A 26,409-nucleotide genomic window follows, 5' to 3' on the forward strand; every position below is an offset into this window, starting at 1 on the left:
GTTTGAATGGTTTCCTTCCGATATCGAATTGTACGTTAGTTACATTGATAATTATATATGAGAAACAGCATTCACACATCAATGACAGAAACGTTGGTTAACTGCAATATACATCCTAATTAACAAGTCATGGGTTTTGCAGATAGTGAGAGATAAATTTTCTTCCTTTTTGAGGTTATGAACAGACAGTGGCTTCATTATGGTATACTTCACGATACGTGTTAGCACTCCAGGAAAGTATACTAGCGTGAAGCGTTGCTGTTCATACCCTCATGTATTTTCAAAATTGAAATTTATATTCTATATTTACATTATGTACATTAATTATACTTGAAATAATTTCTTTCCTCCCTGCTGTTAAAATAGAGGTACTTTATTCAGGCATTGTTCACAACTGTAGTGCATGAGGAAATGACTATCAATACAATTTGTAAAGAATGTCAGAAATGTATATATTCGGCAACATAATTTTGAGAGAAAGCAAGAGAGCCAAATAGAAAATTTGTGTGAACAAGAGAGAAAGAGTGTGCAAATCAGCCTTTGAATGTTGCTCTAGAAAATCATCGACACTCAAGATATATTACGGTTCTCAGACCTGCACAAACCCGTTTAAGAGGTTGCTACAGTGCCAATTTTATCAAAATTTTCAATGAAATAAAAAGTTTGTAATGCACTTACGTACCCGAGAAAAAAAAAATCTGAATTCATGATCATTTTGAATTTCCCACTAATATGCATTTGGAATTCTATTGAATCTTTGTGACTTCTGAATGAATCACTTATAATAGACTACCCAGCAGGGTTTGACATTTAGCGGTTTATATCAAGGTTTATTAAAGAATGATTACATACTGGGCAAAATTGTTATACTCAGAAAATAAAATTGTTAATATTGTTTATAGATATTTTTGTACCCAATATGAAAAAGTTGGATGTAAAAACCTTTGGATTGACTGTGTTCAAAAAATTTTAAACATGTGTGGACTTTCAAATATTTGGAATAACCAAGGTTATTGCGTAAATGTTAAATGATTATCTACAACAGTTAACCTGATTTTGAAAGATCAATTTATTCAGAATTGGTCTTCTGATATTGATGACTCTTCTAAGGGCCAGGTCTATAAACTTTTCAAACATTGTTTTGGTTTAGAGAAATATGTACTTACTCTGCCTGTAAAATTAAGAATATTATTTATGAAATTTCGCACTTCAAATCACCGATTACCCATAGAGACAGGAAGATGGCATGGTATTCCCCTGAATGAAAGACTATGTACATTTTGTAATAAAGGAGAAATAAGAGATGAATTCCATTTTATTTTACAGTGTCCAACTTTTTCACAATTAAGGAAAAAATACATAGACAATTTTTTTTATGAAAGACCAAATGTTCTAAAGTTTTCTAATCTATTGTCAACTCAAGATATGAAAATATTAAGAAATCTCTGTGTTCTTATTTCTCATATTTTTTAGATTGTTTGTTGTTTTTCGTAATTGTTCTTCTGCTTCCCCTTAAACATATTACTATTATGTTTATTTATACATACATTGTATTTCATGTTTTCCTCTGGTATCTAAGAAAGCTGTATTATTCCATATATGAACCTCTGATGATTTTTCTTGCATGTACATTGCATTATATTTATTGTACCTCATGTACCGTTTAACATGGTTTGAGCGAAATAAATTGAATTGAAATTGAGCGATGGACAGGAGGTCCGATACCAACAAAAAATGGGAATTTGGTCCAACTGAAATTCAAATTGATAATACAATCAACTAAATATTGTTTACTCTCTTTGAAAAATACAAATGATATGGCCCTATGTTGCCCGATTATCTCCCCATATAAAGCATTTATCAGCACTATCACCTTAATAAGCTTCTCAAGCAAGTGTCATCATTATCAAAACATTAGACATAATGGGCTCCAATTGCTTCCTAAAACTGAACACGATGGAAGCAATTTGTAATGGATTTTCTCACGTCATTCTCACTCATACTCTGCCTAGGGATTTCTCTGCATCTTTCACAGAAGAAAGATCTATGCTTAAAAAAAATAGCTTAAAAATATAACTCTGAGATTTCTAAAGTAATTTGATTAAAATTTGTTACATACATACATGTACATAGATACACACACACATATATATATAAAGAATTCAGTATTTAATACAGTAAATACATCCAATAATTAAAGTCAAGAAACACAAAACTCGAATAACATTTCACTGTTAGCGCTTTCGGCTTTAATGCCTCTTCAGACAGTTATAAAATGAAATAATTATTTCATTTTATAACTATCTGAAGAGGCATTAAAGCTGAAAGCGCTAACAGTGAAACGTTATTCGAGTTTTGTGTTTCTTGACTTTTATTATTGGATATATATATATATATATATATATATATATATATATATATATATATATGCTTTAGGTTCAGACATTCATGCACTACATGCAGCTACCTACTATTATGGTTTTGCCGATCAAAATTTTACTACAAGCAATATTGTTTCGACAGTTTCCATGTTTACTCTCAAGTAATACATTAAACAACAGGTACCTTGGCTTGCCTGCAATAATTCTGGCTGACAAAATATTACAGGTAAATTAGTGCTTATTTTCTGTGCAGATCACAATATCTACCATTTTCTGCAACCTCCATACATGTAAAAGTAAATTAGGCCAATTCAACTTAATTAGTAGATTATCATCCAGGGTCACCAAAAACTATGGGGCGGTGGGAGGATTTTATTTTATAATTTTTATTTTCTGAGAAAAATATTAAATGACAAACAAGTATTTTGTCAACAGAAATGCATCATCTAATGCCAGATGGATCTATGCTTATTTCACAGACGAATTCCAACTTATGCTTTAATTTCGAACACAAAAATATACCAAACTTCTTCAAGATTTAAAGAACATTAATCCCTTCCTTTCATTTACGCCCGTAAGAATGTGAGAAATCTATTTTCTTCACATGGCTTTTCATGTTGCTATAACGGAAATGTAAACAAGAAGTGTAAATACTGGAGTCGGACATGAAAATTTTCTGAAAATAGCAAGTTTCACAAAATAAAAAAAATCAACAATGCTTTATTCTGTTTAGTTCTGTCGTGGCTGATTTTATTCACAAATATATCTACATTTCCAATTTGTTAATTTGCCTTTGATATCTTAACAAATTGGTGCAATGACAGCAATTTCCCCCATGGATGCACTATACATCTGTGAACAATGCGCATATGAATCTTGATAAATATAGTACATCTATTCTAATGACTGCATGGGAATTCTGACAGAAATGTAAGTAGAATGTAAATATACAAAATAAATTTCATCTTTGAAAATGCACGAGAGTATGAACTGCAAGGCTTCACATCGGCATACTTTGGTGTTATAACACTCATTTATTTTCAAAAATGAAATCTATTTCTTAATTCAAACTTCATAGCTGTTAGACAGCTAAACACACCTCGCAGATTCCTTCCATTCTATTTGGTCTCCATTATAGAAGAGTTCTTCCATCTCACAGAACAAATCGTGAGCCTTGTGTTCTTCATCTTCATCCTCCCCCAACAAGAACTGAACTCGCTGGGCCGGGTGAGTGATTTCTAAAATCCAGAAAAGATAAAGAACTTCAGTGCATTAACATTGTAGTTACCAATTCTACAGGACTTGTTTGTATGATAAAGCAACTATCACAGAACATTCAATACATCTAGTGCAAGATTACAAATAAATGTTCAAATACAAGCTTCTTATAATTGTAAACTGCACCAAGTTAGATTATATCATATATAACATACATAAATCTAGCTTCATTCGTTAAATGGAAACTTAAGGACATTAGATACATTATAAATCAAACTTGATTTGTGCATTCTTGTGAAGTATCTATATCCTGAATATTTCAAATGAAAATGTCACTGTATGACTGAGATATGAGCGGAAACCATTTTTCCAAGTCCAAGGGGCATAACTCTGTAAAAATAATATGCACCAAAGAAGACCCTGACTTCAATATTGTCATGACTTATCTATTACACCTTTCTATTGAATATGTGCATCTGTACAGTAGCAGAGATAATTTACAGAAACTAACACTACATGTCCCGGCCACTTTATGGTGGGGACATAAAGTTTGGTTTCTGTCAAGATAACTATGGGATTGAAGGCAGACTTGGGGGGTAACCTAAACCAATGCCCTTTAATCATTCCTACCTAAGCTTATATCCTCTCCTGCCCCCTCTACAACACACACAGTAACCACTCTAATTTGAAATCTTATATATGTTTCTCAACATTTTCAACATAGAGCAGCCTGTTAGAGCCTTTGGAACTGAGAAAATTATCTCAAAAGAGTAACCTACATGTATGAATATACTAATTAATAGTACAAATTAAATCTACAGGCAATTTTTCTTTATAATGAAATGTATTGATTCATTATTAAGTATTGGTACATTGGCATGTTTTCTTACAAATAGCAGCTCTTGTTTTGTTTCCCAACTCATTTCAAGGTGAGTGCCTCAGTCAGTCGCTGGCATCAGAAATAATAGTGATAATCTGCCTTCTATTATATAGAATCAAAATAATTTCCTGGACAAGCTACGCCAGCAAAATATTTCAGATCAGATATATTTCAGATTCAGCTGGGCTATATATAGATAAGGTTTTGGAAACCAAACAGACACTGAGCATCAGCTTTCATCGTGCAGTTTACATTATTCTGAGTACACCAAGAAGATTGTTCCAATAAGAAAAAGTGTAGTTAACTTAATATAAGCTCCTTCTCTCACATCAATAAGTTCAACAAGGCTGGGTTCTTATGTAACATTGGATACCGCAGTATTTCATATTGTTGATTGAAAAATGATGTTACGTGGGCTATTAAAGGGTCAGCAGTGACAATTTTGACAAAGAGAGAATTCAGAGATTGATAAGTTGTTCTATGTCATCATTGGAAAAAAGGATGATGGAAAATCAATGTTTCAATGCCTTTATTGGCCGTGATTCCTAAGCATGCAATCTGTACAACTGCTCGTCAACCAACTTTTTTATCCAAGTTACAAAGCCTATCTCCTGAAAGCTTAGAAAAAGTCCTTAAAAGACATGTTCTAAGTCAATTAATTATTCAATCAACTCCAGTGAGTCAGGGACACCATTATATGGATCTATCAAACAAAATGAACAGACTCAGGACCTAAATCTTCAGACAGAGACAAATTTTTATTGATCCTCTCAAACATTGTGGACTTTCCATGCCAATAATCTTAAAATAAAACACCTGACCAATTCTGATCTTTGATCTACCCAGTACAACTTCAAAATTTTATTTACATTATCTAATTAATGATTACATTAACTAATTATGGAATGATAATTACCACACTGGCATTAATTCTCAAATCTAATGAGGAAAAAGCTCCTTCATTGAAACTTCTACATCTTTTGATCGCATGATTGATTGATTGTATATTGTTTGATGTCCCTCTCGAGAATATTTCACTCAATGGAGACGTCACCACTGCCGGAGATGGGCTGCAAAATTTAGGCCTATGCTCAGTGCTTATGGTCATTGAGCAGGGAGGGATCTTTATCGTGCCACACCTGCTGTGACACGGGACCTCGGTTTTTGCTGTCTCATCCGAAGGACCGCCCCATTTAGTCACCTCTTACGACAGGCAAGGGTGTACTCTCAGGACCTATTCTAACCCGGATTCCCACGGGATTACATCTTTTGAATTTTCAATGAAGTTAAAAAGAATGATGCAGTTGACAATTTAGAGAGAAGGGAGGGGATATATATATATATATATAGGGTATATATGAGTGGGGTATATATGGGAGTGAGGGCCAGTATATATGGGATGGGGTAATTATATGAGGGTTTCAACTACCATCACCCCATCCCACTCATTTTCAGTTGGAAAATCTTTCACTAAAAATAGGATACTTTAAAGAACCAACAAAAAGTACCATCTATAAAGACGAAACACCCCTTTCCTTTAAAAATTTCTAGATCTTCATCTGCAGGAGTGGATGGATCTAAGTTATCTTAATTTCTGAAAGTTTTAAAACTGCATGAATGTAAACAGATTAATGATATCTAAGCTTGGAATGGTATCTCATCAACATTCTCATTGCTTGCATGGGTTGCAACTCCAATAACATTTTGATGAATGAGAAGGAGAAATTCTAAGGTGACCTAGTGTTTGGCTTCCGTTGGATCAATCAGCAGTCCCCTAAACGACCTTGTAACCAGAGATTCGTCCTTGTAGCCAGAGCTTTCGTAAAGGCACTCAGACAGCTAATTCATCTTCTTTAAAGAAGTTTAGAAATTCAAGGAATTCATAAGGCCTTTACTAGCAATCCTTTTCAATAGTAAAATCACCCTATTAATGTAATGTATGGAACCAATCAATAATATAACTATAGCCCAAACACATTTCACCATGTAGATTTTATTCCTATTCTAAAATACTTTCTGATTTTCATTTGCATTCAAGTGTTTTAATTTCAGTGTTAGGATTTCATAATTCCTGTACCATGTATTCACGATGGTCATGCATAATCCCATTCTTATCCCAATTATTTGTCACCGTCAAAGCAGTCCAGTCACAAATCACATTTTTCAGGTTCAATCACATAAATTACATTTTTCAGGTTCAGTCACATAAATCACATTTTTCAGGTTCAGTCACAAAAATCACATTTCTCAGGTCTGCAGTCACATAAATAACATTTTTCAGATTCAGTCACATAAATCACATTTTTCAGGTTTACATAAATCACACTTTTCACACAAAAATCTTAAAACCACAACGTACCATGAAATTAACTGTGAAGACGGGTGTGTAACTTCTATAGTCTACTTCCAAATTTTTAGATACATACATGTACTATTATACTGGTTCTAACTTAATCAAATTACAAATGCACTTTCAGACACAATGCCATGTTATCATTGCTAGACAGAGAATCTGATGTATACGTTTTTCTAGACCTTGTGTAAAGCAATTACCATCTTTGTTGACTTGTCCATTCACAGTTTTGTCCCCTGTAATTCGATGATGCTTTCGACGTTTATGTCGGTACTTCTGCTTTGGCAAATGTAAACCAATGAAAACTGTGGAATGCGACCTGTGATCTGAAAAGTGACGATTTTAGCAAAATTAAATTCTGTGCATGTAGATTAATTGGTATTAGTATTGGAAACTAATTACTTTACATTTTAATCATCATTAACCTAACTGGGCAGTGTAATATTCATATCTAAATAATTAATTATACATGTAACTCTGTAAGAGCACCTGTTCACAGAACAATAGTCTCCGGGATTTATCGAGGTTCTTTTTACCTGAACATTTCCCTTTAATTGTAGAAACTACACAAAATTGTACGAGAATTTTTACATTATTCTAAGTCATTTTCTATAATTATCAAAGTCTCACAATATAGATAAGAATCAATAATCATCTATATGCCTCATTTGAGATATAATCTGAGGACATCCCCCCACTCACCCCCTCCCCTAGACGCTTATGTCTGCATTCTCAAAAATTACCCTTCAATATGAAATGTGAAGTAACATCTTATTCTTCAATATGAAATGTGAAGTAACATCTTATTCTTCAATATGAAATGTGAAGTAACATCTTATTCTCCCTGACATTCACTGTGCTCAGATGTTTATGACACTCTAAGATGATAATCAACAAAACATGATTAAGCAATTCTATAAGGGGATTGGTGATAAGGACAGAACTGAGAAGATTCCCGGGGAGGGAAATTCAATATCTGATTAAAGTTTTAACAAATCTTCCTGGAGTGTCAGTCCTCTGTGTGTACCACTTATTGAGTGAGGAATCAAGTCTTCCTTATTGCCATTCTAAGAGATGTCAGCACACCACCCACTGAGTCCTGAAATCCTCATTACATTACATAAATCCTAAGGGAACGCTATTGTGCACAGAATTTCTATGTTGATGACGTAGGTTACTTGCACTAAATGCATAGAAGTTTAAAATTGCTACACAATGTCTGCCTCGGGCTAAATCAAAGGAAAAGTTACAAGTGTACTCTCTGAGAGAAGTTTTTCCTGAACAGTTTTAAATTGCTTTGTTTTAGTATCTTGAAAAGTTTCTTTTCTTACTTTCATTTTCAGGGGGGTTGGGAGGTGGTGGTTGGAGTGGGGTTAAACTTGAATGAATGGTGTACGTGAGACAAATAGTCATCCTGTGGAATTTAATGCTGATATTTCAGTGAACAATATCTAGGTCCTCACAATAAGGAAAGACAACAGAAACTATAATTACATGTAAGGATTGATTGATTGAAAACTGTTTTCTATACTATAATTAAGGAAGGACCCTATAATTTTAATGATTCAGACTAATTAACAGACAGATTAACTAGTGTTATAAATGTTTAACTAACCAGCAGGTTGTCTCTAAGATACGTACTTATCTTATAGGTATAGTAACATCTATTGTTACAAGTAAAAGAGATCTGGGGTCCTACTGACTGTATAGGTATCAATATCACTGGATTATCACACTCTCACTGACCCTGGTATCTATAAACTTTAACCCCTATACATGCATGTATACCTATACCTGATTGACCTCAGGTATCACTCAAGATCCAAAGGAAAAAGACTATCATGTTCTGGTAATTTTACATAACTTACAATTTCTTTTTAAATATCAACTCGAGTGCTAAATGGGAAACAATGGTCTCTCAAAGAAACATAGACTTTTTTTTACAATGAAGGTTCTTCAATCAACAGGTGCTCCCTATTAAATAGATTTTTCCATCACCAATTAACCTAGGCTACAGAGTGCATCCACAGCATTGATTATTTCCCTTCTATAATGTATGGATTACCTTAATCAGGACAAAGAATGTCAACAAGAATCGCTAGGATTGGAAAACAGCAATTTGCACTATATACACAAATTAATCAGGGGTTATTTGAGAGAAATCACTTTAAAATGTCATAAAACACTTCTACTTGTATGATTGATTCCACTACATCATATATCTGGACACTAATCTATAAATATCATTACAAATCATGTAACCCAAAATATTTACACTTCACACAATATACAATTGTAAAAATTTCATTACGTGAAATATATTGATTTACTGTCAGCTTCATTCAATCCCAGTATTCCACACTGCAAATTCACTTTCATATTCTTTGAAAAAATTTAACCCTTTATTTACTTCCTCTGGTTATACTGACAAAAAAAATCAATCAATATCTAAAAGTCAAGTACTGTAAGGAGATTTCTGACCTTTGATGTCCGATTCCGTTGGATTGTACAGCTTGGCCGATGATCCATGGTCCCTCAATGGACCGCCATGACCGTCCATGTCAGTGATATCCAATCAATACTGTCACCGACTCATCCTCACGTTTGTAATTTAATCCTGTATAATTAATGGTGATACCCGTTTTAATGATGTGTCTACATGCATGCATGTCTGAACTTCACACTGAAGAGATTAATGCGAGACATATATGCTATTAAATGCCAGCTTGTGATTTCTAAACTGTATCCACATCAGTATTTAAAAATTCAATTGATATCTTAATTAATCATTTATAGAAATCTTGTTCCAATCATCGAAGTTTCTAATGATCAGCACAGAATGTGTTCAGGTGGGATCATCATACAAGCTCAAGGTCATTTTGTAGGATTCATGAGATTTTATATGATACATATACCAGTAATTAACTTTATATTTCAGAACAGTACAATTTTCAAGTTTCCTCTAAAAACAGTTAAATCAAATGACATTCTGAAATTGGTTCAAATCAAAGACATCTGATCCACACAAGATCTTTGATTCACACAAAATCTTTGATCCACTCCTGACATATTGCTTTCTGTAGTGGTGTATCAAATATAAGGGGGGGTGGGGGGGGGGGGGGGGGTGTCCAAAGATCTTCAGATCGAGGCATATGAGTGCAGATAGCAAGTTCACATCAATAGTTCAGGATATCAGGAAGTTTGGCTTGTTAATCCTCCACTCTGCCAGATCAGAATGAATAAAGATTGAGGGATTCAATGTGAAGGTAATTAATGAGATTATAAACAGGATCTGACCCTGAGTCACCTGTCTATTAGCAAGGCTTCTAGGACAGGAGAGTACACCTCATCCATTCTATCTCACGACCATTTGATTGAATAACTTAATTGTTATTAGGGATCAAGAGAAGAACTTGTAATTAAGTTATATAGAACTTGTTTTGTAAAATCATTTTGATTTTGCCAACAAACATGTTCAAATATTAAAAACTATCTGTTCAATTATATTAACGACAATTTATACATCAGATATGTCACCCAAATTCATCCCAATATGCAAATGTTATAGTTACACAAAGTTAGCAATATTTCATATCCATAGTGTCACATGATCATATTTAATAGTCATGTGACCCAATATTTGCACATTCTACAGTTCCTCTAATAAATCACTTTGACGCAAATGAAAAATGCCATGCTATTGAAAGATGACGCAATGTCAGATTTACTCAGAAATTCTGAAGGATGTCACAAAAACCCATAGCATATGACCATTGATATTTGGTAAAAAATATAAAGCATTGCCAAAAATAGGGTATGTTGTTTAGCGAGCGATTTTAATATTATATATTGTACCTTTCCTTTGCAAGATTAATAGAGATACATGTTTTCTTTGCTATTTTCACATGAACATCAGCACAGTACAATCTTCATCTTGCACCTGTGCCAAGTTAATGTTTACATAATTGACTTTCCGATTTAAACTACCTACTATGTCACGTATGTGCATTAGGGGTGATTTCAAGGTCACAACAAAGCCTCAGAATTACTATCATGAATATAGTGCACATTATAAATTAACAAGAGTACCACTGACAAATGGTACATAATATGCCTGCTGAACAGTGATGACAAAATTTTAGTGCAATATCTGTACCCATAATGAGAAAAAGTCCAGGAAACTATTTGACCTACTTTTAGCTCTCAAGTAGGTCATGATGCACCAATTAAGCTGAAATGCAAATTGAATTTGCATTTCTCTGAGAGGAAGGATGTGACAACATTTCAGGGCAATACCTGCATGAAAGGTGAAGATAACGAACAATGATCGATCTCATAACTCCTATAAGGAATGTAACAGGAAGGGAGTAAATACAATGGACCAGACCACGATTTGAACCCGGGCCCCCTGAATCTCTAGTCAGGTGCTCTACCAACTGAGCTATCTGGTTACCGGCGATCAAATACGGCTAACCCTTACATTCCTCCCTCCTTAAATGTCCTCACACTTGGAAGACATCAACCCAGGATCATAATCCCCTGGCAGGCATTTTCACCTGTCAGTTCCAGGGGCTGGTCTATGGGACCAAATGTAACGGGAAGGGAGAAAATGCAATGGACCAGACCGGGATTTGAACCCGGGTCCCCTGAATCTCTAGTCAGGTGCAACACCGTGCTCTACCGAGCTAACTGGCCACCGACGATCGAACCCGGCTGACTGCTACAGCAATACAAAATAGAGAGTTGGGAAAACACGGATCCCTGGACACACCAGAGGTGGGATCAAGTGCCTAGGAGAAGTAAGCATCCCCTGTCGACCGGTCACACCCGCCGTGAGCCCTGTATCTTGATCAGGTAAACAGAGTTATCTGTAGTCAAAATTAATGCGCCAAGAATGGCCTAACAATCAGTATGAAACACGTCAGACAGCATTTAAATTGACCCAATGATAGGTCGTATTGGCAAACTAGATCGTTATAACGACCATAGAATTTGTGAAATGCTGAATTAAAACGAGTCTGTTGGAAACCCTGCACCCTCAAATTGTTGGTCAGTAGCTTGCCTCGATTTAAAAACTGACCATACACAGAACAAGCTCTTGCGTCATTCATATCAGTTGAGAAATTTAAACACCTTATGCAGCTAGGTGATAATGGGATTTTGCTGCATAAATATGGGAAGTTGACAATGGAGAAGCTGAAATCATCCCATTTGTCATAAAGTTGAATTATTAGTTTGTCGATAATATCTACTTTCAATAAAATATCTAAGTATGAAGCAGACGTGGATGACTCTGTGGTATCCATATTAAACTAAAAAATAGACTGGAAACCTGTTTGACCTACAACTTTAACCTTAAAGGCTGAACTTGCATTGTACACAGATTTTTAACTTAATTGATGGAGATAATGTATAACAGAAAAAATGTCATATTGTCACAGTGATACAGAATTATTAATAGACTAGCATGAAATTGTGACATGTTTCATAGTGATATCATGTCACATGAAGCGCACTGAATGAGGTATTTTTCTATAATTTTATCTAAGCTTTAAGAAAATACAATGGACCAGACCCGAATTTGAGCTTGTGGCCCCTGAATTTTTAGTCAAGTGTTGTACCAGCTTAGCTATATCATTAGGCCAATTTAACTTAATTAGTAGATTATCATCCGGGGTCACAAAAAATATGGGGCGGGTGGGAGGATTTTATTTTTTATTTTTATTTCCCCAAGAAGAAAAAAATGACAAAAGGCATCACACAAAGTATTAATCAAATTAACATTCCAAGAATCCTTGGTAGAAGATATAAAACCAACATTCTGTGACTTTAATTATTCACTCATATCAATGGGAAACAAGTTTGCTTGAAATCGTAATTTTTGCGAAAATAAAAAAAAATCGGGGTGGGCCCTTTTTTGAAGGGCGGGTGGGGATGATAATCTATCAATTAATTTTAATAGGCCTTATGGTGATGTCCAGTCTAGCCTAGAAAATCTACAATATTAGAGCTTTCATACTATCTGCTAAGCAACATGATCATTATTTATAAATAGATTTACATAAGTCACAAAGTATATTTGATAGATAATAACATGTCATTGATGAGTTAAACTAGTGTCCTGAATTTATCTGTAAATTGAAAATAGCAATGTATTATTAGATTCTAAGAAGAAATTTAAATTCTTGGAATTTACAGAACTAATTGTAAAGTGGCATATAATTTGATGTTAATATGTTGACATTACCATCAAGTACTAGCTAATCCGGAATATCTACTGGGAGGGTGAGTATGGAATCCGGAATATCTACTGGGAGGGTGAGTATGGAATCCGGAATATCTACTGGGAGGGTGAGTATGGAATCCGGAATATCTACTGGGAGGGTGAGTATGGAATCCGGAATATCTACTGGGAGGGTGAGTATGGAATCCGGAATATCTACTGGGAGGGTGAGTATGGAATCCGGAATATCTCCTGGGAGGGTGAGTATGGGGAAGGGATTGCCACACACAATTTTTTCCTTATCTATTCTTGTAAATAGCACTTCATATCTTACAATTGAACACGCTATAAGAATGTAAGGGCACACATATTTATTTTCTACCAAACTAGGGGTGGGGCCGCATCCCCCTCCCATCGAAATGTGCACCTAACATCACCTCTATCCCTCCCATTGAAATGTGCACCTAACATCACCTCTACCCCTCCCTTCTAAATGTGCACCTAACATCACCTCTACCCCTCCCTTCTAAATGTGCACCTAACATCACCTCTACCCCTCCCCTCTAAATGTGCACCTAACATCACCTCTACCCCTCCCCTCTAAATGTGCACCTAACATCACCTCTATCCCTCCCCTCTAAATGTGCACCTAACATCACCTCTACCCCTCCCCTCTAAATGTGCACCTAACATCACCTCTACCCCTCCCCTCTAAATGTGCACCTAACATCACCTCTACCCCTCCCTTCTAAATGTGCACCTAACATCACCTCTACCCCTCCCCTCCAAATGTGCACCTAACATCACCTCTACCCCTCCCCTCTAAATGTGCACCTAATATAACCTCTACCCCTCCCCTCTAAATGTGCACCTAACATCACCTCTACCCCTCCCCTCTAAATGTGCACCTAATATAACCTCTACCCCTCCCCTCTAAATGTGCACCTAATATAACCTCTACCCCTCCCCTCTAAATGTGCACCTAACATCACCTCTACCCCTCCCCTCTAAATGTGCACCTAATATAACCTCTACCCCTCCCCTCTAAATATGCACCTAACATCACCTCTACCCCTCCCCTCTAAATGTGCACCTAATATAACCTCTACCCCTCCCCTCTAAATGTGCACCTAACATCACCTCTACCCCTCCCCTCTAAATGTGCACCTAACATCACCTCTACCCCTCCCCTCTAAATGTGCACCTAACATCACCTCTACCCCTCCCCTCTAAATGTGCACCTAATATAACCTCTACCCCTCCCCTCTAAATGTGCACCTAACATCACCTCTACCCCTCCCCTCTAAATGTGCAACTAATATAACCTCTACCCCTCCCCTCTAAATGTGCACCTAACATCACCTCTACCCCTCCCCTCTAAATGTGCACCTAATATAACCTCTACCCCTCCCCTCTAAATGTGCACCTAACATCACCTCTACCCCTCCCCTCTAAATGTGCACCTAACATCACCTCTATCCCTCCCCTCTAAATGTGCACCTAACATCACCTCTACCCCTCCCTTCTAAATGTGCACCTAACATCACCTCTACCCCTCCCTTCTAAATGTGCACCTAACATCACCTCTACCCCTCCCCTCTAAATGTGCACCTAACATCACCTCTACCCCTCCCCTCTAAATGTGCACCTAACAGCATCTCTACCCCTCCCCTCTAAATGTGCACCTAACATCACCTCTACCCCTCCCCTCTAAATGTGCACCTAACATCACCTCTACCCCTCCCTTCTAAATGTGCACCTAACATCACCTCTACCCCTCCCCTCTAAATGTGCACCTAACATCACCTCTACCCCTCCCCTCTAAATGTGCACCTAACATAATCTCTACCAATAAGGATGTATATATATAAAAAAAAAAAAAAAAAAAAAAAAAAAAAAAAACCAACAAAAAAGATCTATTGGGTAATGGAGATTTCACAAATAGAATAAAAATACATGTATACAATTATAATTTATAAACTTTTTTTTTATAAATCTCTATTCAATGTCAAGGTAGTGATATCCTTAAGCTTTATGTAATAATCCCCATGCAGTATTGGTGGTATTCTGCACAAAGTAAATCAGAACAATATCACATTGTACAAAATCCTAATTATTAACCTGATTAAATATTTCAGCAATCACATCTTTTGAGCTCGCTAAATAGTTGTATAGTTAGTTGCGACTAAAGACTTTTTGCAACAGTTTTTGTAAATTGTAAGAATTCAGAGTAAATTCCAAAATTCAGTAATACTGAACGCACAGGTTTACACTTATTGAACAGGTGATTGAACTCAATGAACTGATGAAATATGTACCTCACTAATGTACATAGGAAATATGTCCTGATTTACATCTGAAGAACTCAATATGTCAGAACCACACAATTAAAACATGATCATATTCTACAATTTTACAAATGTTTTTATAAGGTTGTTTAAGTGCATAAAGGTATTCTTAAAGACATACTGACTCCACAACAATAAAAGAACTATCAATAATAAACAATATTTGTGGATTAATAACACGAAAGTAATAAAATAAATCTAAATTTATATACACAATTTGTCATTCTAGAATACAATGTACGTCACAACATAAGAAACAGACCTTGTCCATTCATCAGCATATCAGTTCTTTTTGTGATTTGTTCTTTAAAAGTCCAATGTCACTGACGAGGTCTGTGAAATATCTTATAATAAATTGTCAAATGTTCTAATGCATTGTCACTAACTTAACGCCACTAACCACACTACGGGACTTCACCTAGTGCCCCAATATTCCAAATCAATTCATTCCACAAGCCAGAAGTGGTTGTGTTTTATTACACCTTAATATTCTTCAGAGATACCCATGAGTATTGAGTGTTTGTAAATTTACACTAATTATGACATCATAAATCTATTGCACGCAAGTTACTAATTAGTACGATACGATTACACACGTCGTTCTGGACATCGGACAGAGTTCGACCTCGTAGAACTGTTTTACCAACCAGTAAACATTGATCCTGAAATCATCAATAATCTATACACAATATCTGGTTAGAATTCACATACCATGACACAAAATGTATCCAGCCTCCGGAACTAAACTTAACGATCATACCAATCACAATGTATGAATTTCAATTTGTCTGATTAAACTCTTTCTCTATTAAAACAATCAAATGCCTATGTGAGCGGCCTCTGAAAAACCCAGTACATACAGTTTCTACACAATACTAAACATTTCATGATAATGGTTAAGACTGTTTCTACGGCTTACGTGTATTTCAAACTTCTTTTGTCCTCACAGGCTGCTCGCACGTGCTGCCGCTGTGACTTTCCTTCCTGTATCTGACGCGTTGTTCGATAAGCCGCACTACTCGATCGTTTACAAATTACTGGATCTATGGACTTTTCCAGACTCGGTTGATTAAGGCAAAGTCACGAACAGAGCCCATGCATACCCACCGCCCTGAGTAAATAAAAAAAAAAAGGAATTTATTTTACCTGTATTACAGATAATATAACGGCATGGTGATTGTTTTCGTTGTTTGTTTTTTTTTCTTCCTCATTTTTTGGGCGGGGGGGGGGGGGGGGTGTATTTTTTTTCATAATTTTAACTTCATGCGTTTGTTTAAAAAAAATTGTCATTTTGCTGAAAAGGAATTTGACTCCCTGTTTTGACGAAAACGTAAGAAATTTCTTTGTCCAGAGTTAAATGTCTCTGCCGTGTCTTTCTATTTCCGCGTCTTTTTCTTTGTCCTCCCTTCCCGCCTTCTCCGAGAAATTAAGACCAATGGAACTCACCCTTTTTCTGCACTCCCAACAAAAGTAATACATATACATGTATATATATAGCCACAATCTAGAATTTTGAATACTGGAATATATCTTCTTTTTCACAATATCATAACTTTGTAATTTTGATTCAACGCCGGTCGGTCTAAGACGGATACTAGCTGACCATTTTGTGTTTCTTTGAGAACGCTTCATGTACAATGTAGAAATGGTAAACAGACTGTGTGCAGCTTTAACTGAATTGTATGTTTTTGAAAATTATAGTAATAATTAATAATGATTAAAAATCAACAACAGTACAATAATAAGATGAATATTTAAAGCGCTTTATAAATCATTTGGCTTTCCATTTTCAAAACTCATTCACATCATTAGGAAAACGACCAACTCTTTATATTTAAAGTTTAAACAGGTTAAATAATCCGAACTACTGAGGCCATCTGCTGCTGTGTGAAAAACACGAGTCCCCAAAATTTAGTGCCCTAATTATAATTAAAGTTTCCAAAATGCTAACATTAAACAGCACACTACAATCCATTTGTAACACCCTTCATCCTATTGCTTTCATTTGATCAGTCTAAACTCGGGAGTTCTATTGCCATTATCACTCACTTCTGTGCTGCGCATAACGAGATTTGTATTAAAGGTAAAGGACAAGGGAGGAATTAAAATCCGGTAGGTGGATCCAAGAAAATCTGATCAGAAAAAGTACAGCGAGAGTCGATTCTCTCTCTCTCTCTCCAGGCACATGGTAACATAGGATATATTTTTTTCAAAGGAGAGGGGTGGGTGGTGGGGGCGACCCAGAGGAAAAGAGGACTTCACCATTGTCTACAATTCTTGACCCCTGACAAGAAAATAATGACATGGAGGGGTGTTTACCTAAAAAAAAAAAAAAAAAAAAAGTAGGGAGGGGGGTGTCACCAATATACCCTAATTTGCATGTGAATACAACATACTTTGCATCTGAATATTACATACTTTGTATCTAAAAATAACCGAAATTAAAAAAAAAAGAAGAGCCCCCTTCCCCATTCTACATAATGCTGCTCTCTCCACGCAAGACAAAAAAAAAATTCTTTGGAGGCAAGACCAAGTCATTTCTCTTCATGATTTATTCACGTTCAGCATGATTTTACTGACTACACAACTTTTTATGTCATCATATACCTGCCTAATTCAATAAGGATTTAATCACAAAACTATTGTTTAACAAAGTACATCATCATATATATTAATAAAAGGAAAACCATCTTCTCCTTGTACATAACAACCAACATAGTAAAAATCCACTGCACATGCGAAATAAAAACAAACCAAAACTAATGAGTGGCTCGTGATGGTACAAACATAATACAGGTTACAGTCAACTGACCACATCAATGTCCGAGATCACCATTAGATCTCTACAGGGTCAGTTTATAATGTCTAGAATTCAATTCTTAATCATTCATAAAATATTCATAAAATTCATTGTTTAAATTGCAGTGTTATCAAAATAGAAGAGCATGAAAGGTGAAGATAACGATCAAGGATCAATCTCAATAATTCCTATAAGGAATAAAAAATACAGAGTTGGGCAAACACGGATCCCCGGACACACCAGAGGTGGGATCAGGTGCCTAGGAGATAAAAGGAGTAATACATAGTCAAAATCAGTTTGCCAAGAAGTTTTAAGTGGTTATAAATCACTTGATTTACTCAAATGATAAACTAAATGATTTTTTCCCCAAAGTTGAAATCTGTTTTGGAAAAATGATGCTGTTTAAGTGAACGGTTTGACAAATTGAAACTACATAAAACAGAATTTGAAATATAATTTGAAATGATGACACATTTTTAGTATTCATTTTCCTGCACAGCATAAAACTTCAACCTATCTTCCCTTTCCAAACACAGGATTACAAACTTTCAGCGAAAAGATATGAAGTATTTATGATCTTGTGATTAACGATGACAATAGTCAGCGTTGAGGGAACTTGCAGAAAAGTGTTAGTAATAAATGTCCTGTTAAATAGTTTAATGTTTAAGACACCATGAAATACACCAGGAACTGCATACTAAGTATTCAGTAACAAAAATCACTAGAAAGACCATTTTGATTATATCAGATTTACAAATGCTGTGAATTTTATGAATGATAACTTGAAATGAATAATAATAAGTGGCTTTAAGTCATGTACTTTGATAAATCAGGTCACACAAATGATGTCTCATGCTTTTACATGTATTTGTTGGGGGGGGGGGGGGGGGGGGGAGGCAAGGATATAAACTATATTCTGTATACAAGTATTTCCTAAACATTCTAAAAAATAGTGATTTACAGTACATGTATGAAGCAAACAAAAATATGATATGTTATTTAATGCCTGAGTACATATACAGCATCATCCAAACGTTGTACCAATAGATTCACAGTCTCTAGAAACACTGATGCATATATGTGTTGATTACATGTAGAATGAATGGTGAGCAATTTTAGGTCGAAGCTTTATGAGATCTGTGTAAAGAGTATTTGACAAAATGAAAAAAATGATTGAGTGATGATTCTTAAAAGCACAAATTTACAAATGATTATTGCAAGCTCTGGATGAACAACAAAAACTAAAGCCCCAGTGGAAATGAAACATGAAATGGGAAAAAAAAAAGGCAAACAAGAAAAAAAAAACAATTTATACTGACAAACTTTCAATAATGCAGGTAACAAATATTTTGAACACACATTTATATTAAATATAAAAATAATTGTTAACTGTTACAAGTATCACAGATTGGTGGATAATTCTGCACTACATTCTTATCCATTAATTAAAAGAAAAGAGGGTTTAACATACAGTTAACGGCTCAATATTGCATCGGAGATCACTCGCAGACGAGATTATTGTTAGTGTAATGCATGGATTTAGAATTTCTCTCTGTAATATGAAATGCTTACACGGTGCTCTTATTTCAGAGGACGTCGTATGAAAAATCGAAACCTCTGCACCATGAATTATTCTAAATTTCAAAAAGATGCACTATCAGTGGTTAAAACTAAATACCTAGCTTCCTCATAGCTAACATAAAATACTTGTATATTTTTGGCGATTCTGCTAAAACCTGTTCTCTAATAAAACATTTTTGTGGAAAAGGATTAATGAACTTTCAACAGGACAGTTTGTTACAGAATTTCCTCTGTGATAGAAGAAAGCCTTTATGTCTCTGTGCTACAATCAAGGAACATTTAACAAAGGACACTCTGGACCTCCATTTTGTGGAGTGGAGTTGCCCACATATCCAGATAAAACCACATCAAAATGATTTCTGAGAAAAAGTTTCATTTACACGATGACATATTTCCAGTCCCAACAACCTCTAACAAAAATGCAATACAAGAAATCTCTACATCATTAGATGAATCAACACTCTAACTAATGTTCTACAGTGCTGTAACAATGGGGAAAAATATAATGCACATGTAAATGAACAAATCTTACTAAAAACACCAACAAATGAGACAAACTTAAAAATTGATTGAAAAATCCATGTATATATTACTAATAAGACCTTTATGCAGGTCAGGATTTCCACATGGGTTTGGATTTTCTACTTTGAATAAAATTGATATTCATACTTTAAAGTGTTCTGCACTGGGATCAATGGATAAAGCTTCAAAGACCGAGACAAAATTATTCTAAAAAAAATCACCTAAAAACACAGATTTTGATATAAAACTAAAAATACACGATAAATTATTAAAAATTCATGTACAGGTATATTCAATTGCTAAAACTGTTGTAACATGTTTAAAACTGCAATATTCATTACACAACGAACATACAACATATCAGGTCCAGGTTTCTAATGAATTTCTTTTTTTTGAATTTTCAATTCAGATTTTAAAAAACACAAAATTAATTGCTGCCTTTTCTATGAAAAGAAAATATTCTCTATTTTTGGTACTCCTAATTCTTCAAAGAGTGACTGAGACTGTATAAAAATGTAGGACAAGTACATAGGATGACAAACTGTAAACATTTTACATCAAAACCAAGTCAAAAATCATTGCAGGCTTGAATATTCATTTCCAACATGTTAAGTACATTGTATGACACAAGGTACCGACCTGTACTAAATGTGGATGAGATGTTTTGTAACAATCACGACTGAGAGATAATGCAAGCAGACATTGATAGAGTTAACAGCCTATGGCTGTGCCTCTGACATTAGACAATATGTTCCTGACAATTACATGTACAGAATGGATAAAAAAGGTGACCTTATATAACAGACTTTCACCTCAATCACACAAAGTACGATAAATGCAATTCAACAAGATCCAATCTATAAATATTGTAAATTAATCCTTAACACAATGAAATCACATTCTATTTGGGACTAAAAATTAAGTGGGGAGCCTGCCAGTGTGATCACATCTTACTGTCCTTTTCATCTACCTCGCTTTCGTCTCGACTGGGTGGATCCACCACAATTTCCGGGGTATTTTTTGGCAACAGGTGCTCTTTTTCTTCCTCATCAATATAGAAGGACACGGCTTGACCTGAGGATTTGCTTTTGTGTTTTTTATGGTGGTGTCTGAAATGGGTAAAACATCATTATTAAAAGAAGTGTTCTAAGGAACTTTGTGTTACCTGACTCTATACAGACAGACAATGGACACCGTGATATCCGTGTGTCTGCCATGCTCTCCTGGTAATACAAACATTTGCCTATATGTATCATTTTTATTTTACTGATAGAACAAATACAATGGTTTGCAGAATTCCTTATCTTTAATAAATAACTGATAAACTACACTGACAGATTAACTGCCATTTTCATCCTGTTTGTCTGTGTTTTCCAATTTTGGCTCTCTATCAAAATACATGTTCCGACATACATGCCAGTTTACATAAGTCTTATTGTTCTGTTCAATGAACTTAGAACCTACTTTGATACACTGTTGTTGCTGTTTAGTGAGGGTGATGACTCGTTGGCAATAATGGACTTCCACAGACTAGTTTTGGCCATTTCATCAGATATGCATATATCGCTGTCCGGGCTGTTAATTCCAACTTTGACAACGTTCATGTGGAAAGAATTGGCTGATGAAGAGGAAGCTCCATTCTGCATTACCAATTCTTTTTCCTTTTCTTTTTCCTTGAAAGGAATGAACAAAAAAAAATATGACTGAGTGATTATAAAATTCATCCTAGTCACAGTAAAATTTATCATTCAAATTGGGTTCCAAAGAAGTTTTGTTTTATTCTAGCACATGTACAGTACCCGCAACGTTATTCTTGACATTCCTATCGTGTTCTATCGTGCGTGTATCCTATCGTATCGTGCGTGTATCCTATCGTATCGTGCGTGTATCCTATCCTATCGTGTATCAGGTTTTCCGTTTTCTATCGTGTTTTGCGTTTATCAGGTCTATCGTGTATCGTATTATGCGTGTATCAGGTTTTCCGTTTATCGTGAAAATCGTTTATCGTGTAGCTTCGGAAACTATCGGGATCGTATATTAAATCTAATGAAAAAGTAAGATACTTTCCGAAAGCTTTATTCGTTTTGTTAAAGAAGCTATTTTTAGGAATCGAGGAAAGACAGTATATTTGAAGGAGAACATAAAGATGTTTATTTTAAAGCAGAAAAAGAGCTATATGTCTGTCCAGAGAGGGTGAAAATTTATCGCAATGTCATTCTGTCTGGAAAGTAGGCAGTGGTTTGCCGAGCAAACCGAGGACAATAAAACTGAAAGCTCCTTCATCTGGAGTTCATAAACAGTTCCTTGTCTAGAAACAATTATTTGTAATTAACACTAACAGAGAAATAGAAAGTTCCGATCTGAAAGGAAAAATCAGTAAATTACATTGTTTATTACATATATTTTAATAATGGTTCTTTTTCTTCCGATTTTGTTCTGACACCTGTATTCAACTTAATATATATCAACTACTGAACTTGTGCGCGTTCTTATCTATCTGATTTTGTGTATCACCCGTGTTTTGACAGTAATCATTCTCAGGGGCATTGTATTTCACACATTTAGAAGATTAAGTTTTAAAAGAGTGCAAGGGTATATTGCATCTCCCAAAGTTCTGCTCAATTGGGCACGATTCAGCTGTCATCGTTGTTTTGTTTTTTTATTTGTACATGTACACATATACCAATAGTCGTACGTGTAGATACTGGAAATGTATGCCGGTTTTGATGATTATTTGAATTTTTTTACATGCTAAACACAAAACATTTAATTTAAAGCGTTTCTAAATTGCGACTTTAAATCAAGCCGAGTTTCGTATATGTTTTTAATAGTTTATTTATTTTTTGTTAACAAAATATCAATTCATATGAATATGTTCCAATTACTTATGACTATCAATTATCACTCATAGTGTAGAAATATCTAACATATGAACATATGGTGTAGTGCAGTGGATTGAATTTAAAGCGGTCATTATGAAAATAATTGTAGTTGTTGAAAGAGCGGTGAACTCAGAGCTTGATGCAAAATAACCCCCCTCCTCGCTACACACAAAATATTACTTAGTTTTATTTGATATCAAAGATAATAGACAACAGAATAAGAGAGTTATTGAAGCATGATATCACTACATTATATTCCATTTTGTTAATTCCCTGTTTAATTGCTAAACACTCGGTATCAAGTGTGAATACCACGGGTCCTCGGAGATGAGCTTAAAAACAGACGCCCCGTGTCACGGTAGGTGTGGCACGCTAAAAAACCCTCACTGCTCAATGGCCGTAATTGCCGAGCATAAGCCTAAATTTAAAAGCTCTTCACCGGTCATGGTGACGTTAAGCAAGATAAAAATCAATCACTTCATTTATGATTCATATATTAAACATTCAAGGTGACAATATACGTTTTAGAATCATTGGCTGAGAAAATTCATATAGATATCAAATAATGAATTCAATACCGTATATAGTTTAGCTTCCGGATTTTAGCTATAATGACGTTAAAGAAAACATAAATAGAATTTTTAAAAAATAAAAAAATAAACGTACAACCGTGGATAATTACATTGTATGCTTTAGGTATATATTAAGTATTGGAATCCTTCAATATTATTATCAACATAATGAAATTATTTTGTACGTATCAAACTTTCGTTCTGTCTAAATTGTTTCTAAATTTACAACATTTCTATCAGGTTTTCCGTTTATCGTGAATATCGTTTATCGTGTTTTGCGTTTATCAGGTCTATCGTGAAGATCGTTTATCAGGTTTTGCGTTTATCAGGTTTACCGTGTATCCTATCGTATCGTGCGTGTATCCTATCCTATCGTGCGTGTATCGTGTTCTATCGTTTATCATGTCAAGAATAACGTTGCGGGTACTGTACATACTGAGTTACATTGCAAATCAAGTAATGTACAAAATCAACAATCACTATATATACAAGACATTCTGGTATAAATCAATGCAAAGTCAAAGAGAGGACAACTCCAGTAATCCCTTGAACACTTTTTGTGAGTTACCTTCTCCTTTTCTTTATCTTCTTTGTCTCGGTTGTGAATTTCTGGCATGACATCGTCTAACCATCGTAATTCGTCCTGAGTGAATACCCAGTCCAATCCTTTCCTCACAAAGCACATAGCCAATACCTATCAACAGTCAATACACAGATATCAACAGACAACACACACAGATATCAACAGTCAATACACATAGATATCAACAGTCAATACACATAGATATCAACAGTCAACACACAGATATCAACAGTCAATACACATAGATATCAACAGTCAACACACACAGATATCAACAGTCAATACACAGATATTAACAGTCAATACACATAGATATCAACAGTCAATACACAGATATCTTTTTTAACAATTTAAAACAACCCTTGGGAATACATAAAAAGGACATAATAATAAACAATAGGTTTTTTGGAAAAAAAAAAAAAAATACACAGATATCAAGTCAATACACATAGATATCAACAGACAACACACAGATATCAATAGTCAACACACACAGATATCAACAGTCAATACACATAGATATCAACAGTCAACACACAGATATCAACTGTCAATACATATATATATATCAATAGTCAATACACATATATATCAATAGTCAACACACATAGATATCAACAGTCAATACACAGTTAATGATAGACTTGTTCTCCTTTTACAAAAATCAAATGACCTTGTTTTTAAGTTCAGGCATTCCTTAAAATAAGACAAACATATTTTTCCATGTGCAATGGGGGATTCACAATATGTGAGATCCAGTGTTTGGATAATGTTATATCTTACTTTGAGAAGAAGTTACTTAAGTTTCCAGACAGTATATGTGCAATGGGGGATTCACAATATGTGAGATCCAGTGTTTGGATAATGTTATATCTTACTTTGAGAAGAAGTTACTTAAGTTTCCAGACAGTATGCTCACTAACTCTATGTTTCATGCTTTATGTACATTTTTAAAACCTTATTTCACTTCCTAATTGCCTTCAACATTTATTCAATGTACTGTAACCAGGGAAATATATACATGGGGGTCATATACACTAGAAAATTTCCTTTAAATTAATCCCACACATACTATTCCAATAGTTAAGCAATTTATTAATGAAAGATACTGACATTGCGTAATTAAACATTATGCTTATGGTTTGCACTGGAAATATGCGCGATTAACGAGATGTGGAAACATCCGTGTTTACAGTAACATTTAGAAATGTGAAGGAACCAGTATACTTAATCCTGTTCATCCTACTGATGTGAACTTACCATTAGTGGGAAAGCTATGGAGGTTTCTTTTATACTCTTGATGATCCACAGGACCACCAAGCACATGACCTGCACACCAGTGAAGAGGTGGACCCTTTTTGTGGGGACGTGTCGGAGATACATGTAGTCGGGCTGGTACTTCTGGGGCATGAACCAGATGAGGATCCGGTTCACCAGCTGCATCCCTCGGAGAGAGGACACTCCCATGTAGAGGAATACTCCATATAATACAGGCATGGGGATGTGCTGTAGAGAGAAGTCGACATGTGACATATTATTATGTATAACACAGGCATGGGAATGTGCTGTAGAGAGAAGTCGACACGTGACGTATTATCATGTATAAATTAAGATTGACTAAAGGCAACGACAAGTATATGTATTCCCATGCAAGTATAAATACCTGGAGGAGCTACTAACAAAGTGTACTGTAAACTGACTCAGTTACCCCTGCGAGAAATATTCCCAAGATTTCCCCAGCAACTTTGGCTTAGGAATATTTATTGCCATGAACCAGCTGTTCGTTAGGATTTCGTCCGACACCACGTAATGATTGAAACAACTTACAGATGAGCAGAAGTAATTATATCAATCACGTCAAATACCCATAGAATAGATCAAACGAAAAGGTGCAATAGAATTACTAGTCACCACCCCCGGAACATTATACATAAATCACAAGATTAGTTTAGTTAATTATTAGCGAATGAAAAGTGATGTGTATAAAATTTGGTTCACAGTATATATTGATTATTAACACTATGTATTGATTATAGACACTACGTATTGATTATAGACACTACACA

General features: G+C 35.0%; 2 protein-coding genes across 10 annotated transcripts in view; both read right to left on the reverse strand.

Annotated features, from left to right (window-relative positions):
• The window catches only part of LOC125682297 (sodium bicarbonate cotransporter 3-like), a 34,736-nt gene extending 17,937 nt beyond the window's left edge, over nt 1-16,799 (reverse strand). The window contains exons 1-4 of one of the 2 annotated variants that reach the window (XM_056156055.1): nt 16,323-16,799; nt 9,314-9,449; nt 7,033-7,158; nt 3,481-3,619 (exon numbers count right to left, since the gene is read on the reverse strand). In XM_056156055.1, the coding sequence (XP_056012030.1) occupies nt 3,481-3,619; nt 7,033-7,158; nt 9,314-9,392 (344 nt within the window). In that variant the 5' untranslated portion in view covers nt 9,393-9,449; nt 16,323-16,799. Of the gene's footprint in view, nt 1-3,480; nt 3,620-7,032; nt 7,159-9,313; nt 9,450-16,114 lie in introns of both variants that reach the window. The other variant, XM_056156056.1, reaches the window with a different exon arrangement.
• Nucleotides 16,800-17,937: 1,138 nt separating this feature from the next.
• LOC125682295 (sodium bicarbonate cotransporter 3-like) overlaps nt 17,938-26,409 on the reverse strand; it is a 54,901-nt gene continuing 46,429 nt past the window's right edge. For all 8 annotated transcript variants that reach the window (XM_056156054.1, XM_056156049.1, XM_056156047.1 and 5 more), the window contains 4 exons: nt 25,604-25,849; nt 24,329-24,454; nt 21,771-21,979; nt 17,938-21,415 (listed from right to left, as the gene is read on the reverse strand). In XM_056156054.1, coding sequence (XP_056012029.1) covers nt 21,250-21,415; nt 21,771-21,979; nt 24,329-24,454; nt 25,604-25,849 — 747 coding nt within the window. In that variant the 3' untranslated portion in view covers nt 17,938-21,249. The remainder of the gene's footprint in view (nt 21,416-21,770; nt 21,980-24,328; nt 24,455-25,603; nt 25,850-26,409) is intronic.

Source organism: Ostrea edulis, chromosome 2, assembly GCF_947568905.1.
Source record: "Ostrea edulis chromosome 2, xbOstEdul1.1, whole genome shotgun sequence".
Classification (NCBI taxonomy): Eukaryota; Metazoa; Mollusca; class Bivalvia; order Ostreida; family Ostreidae; genus Ostrea; species Ostrea edulis.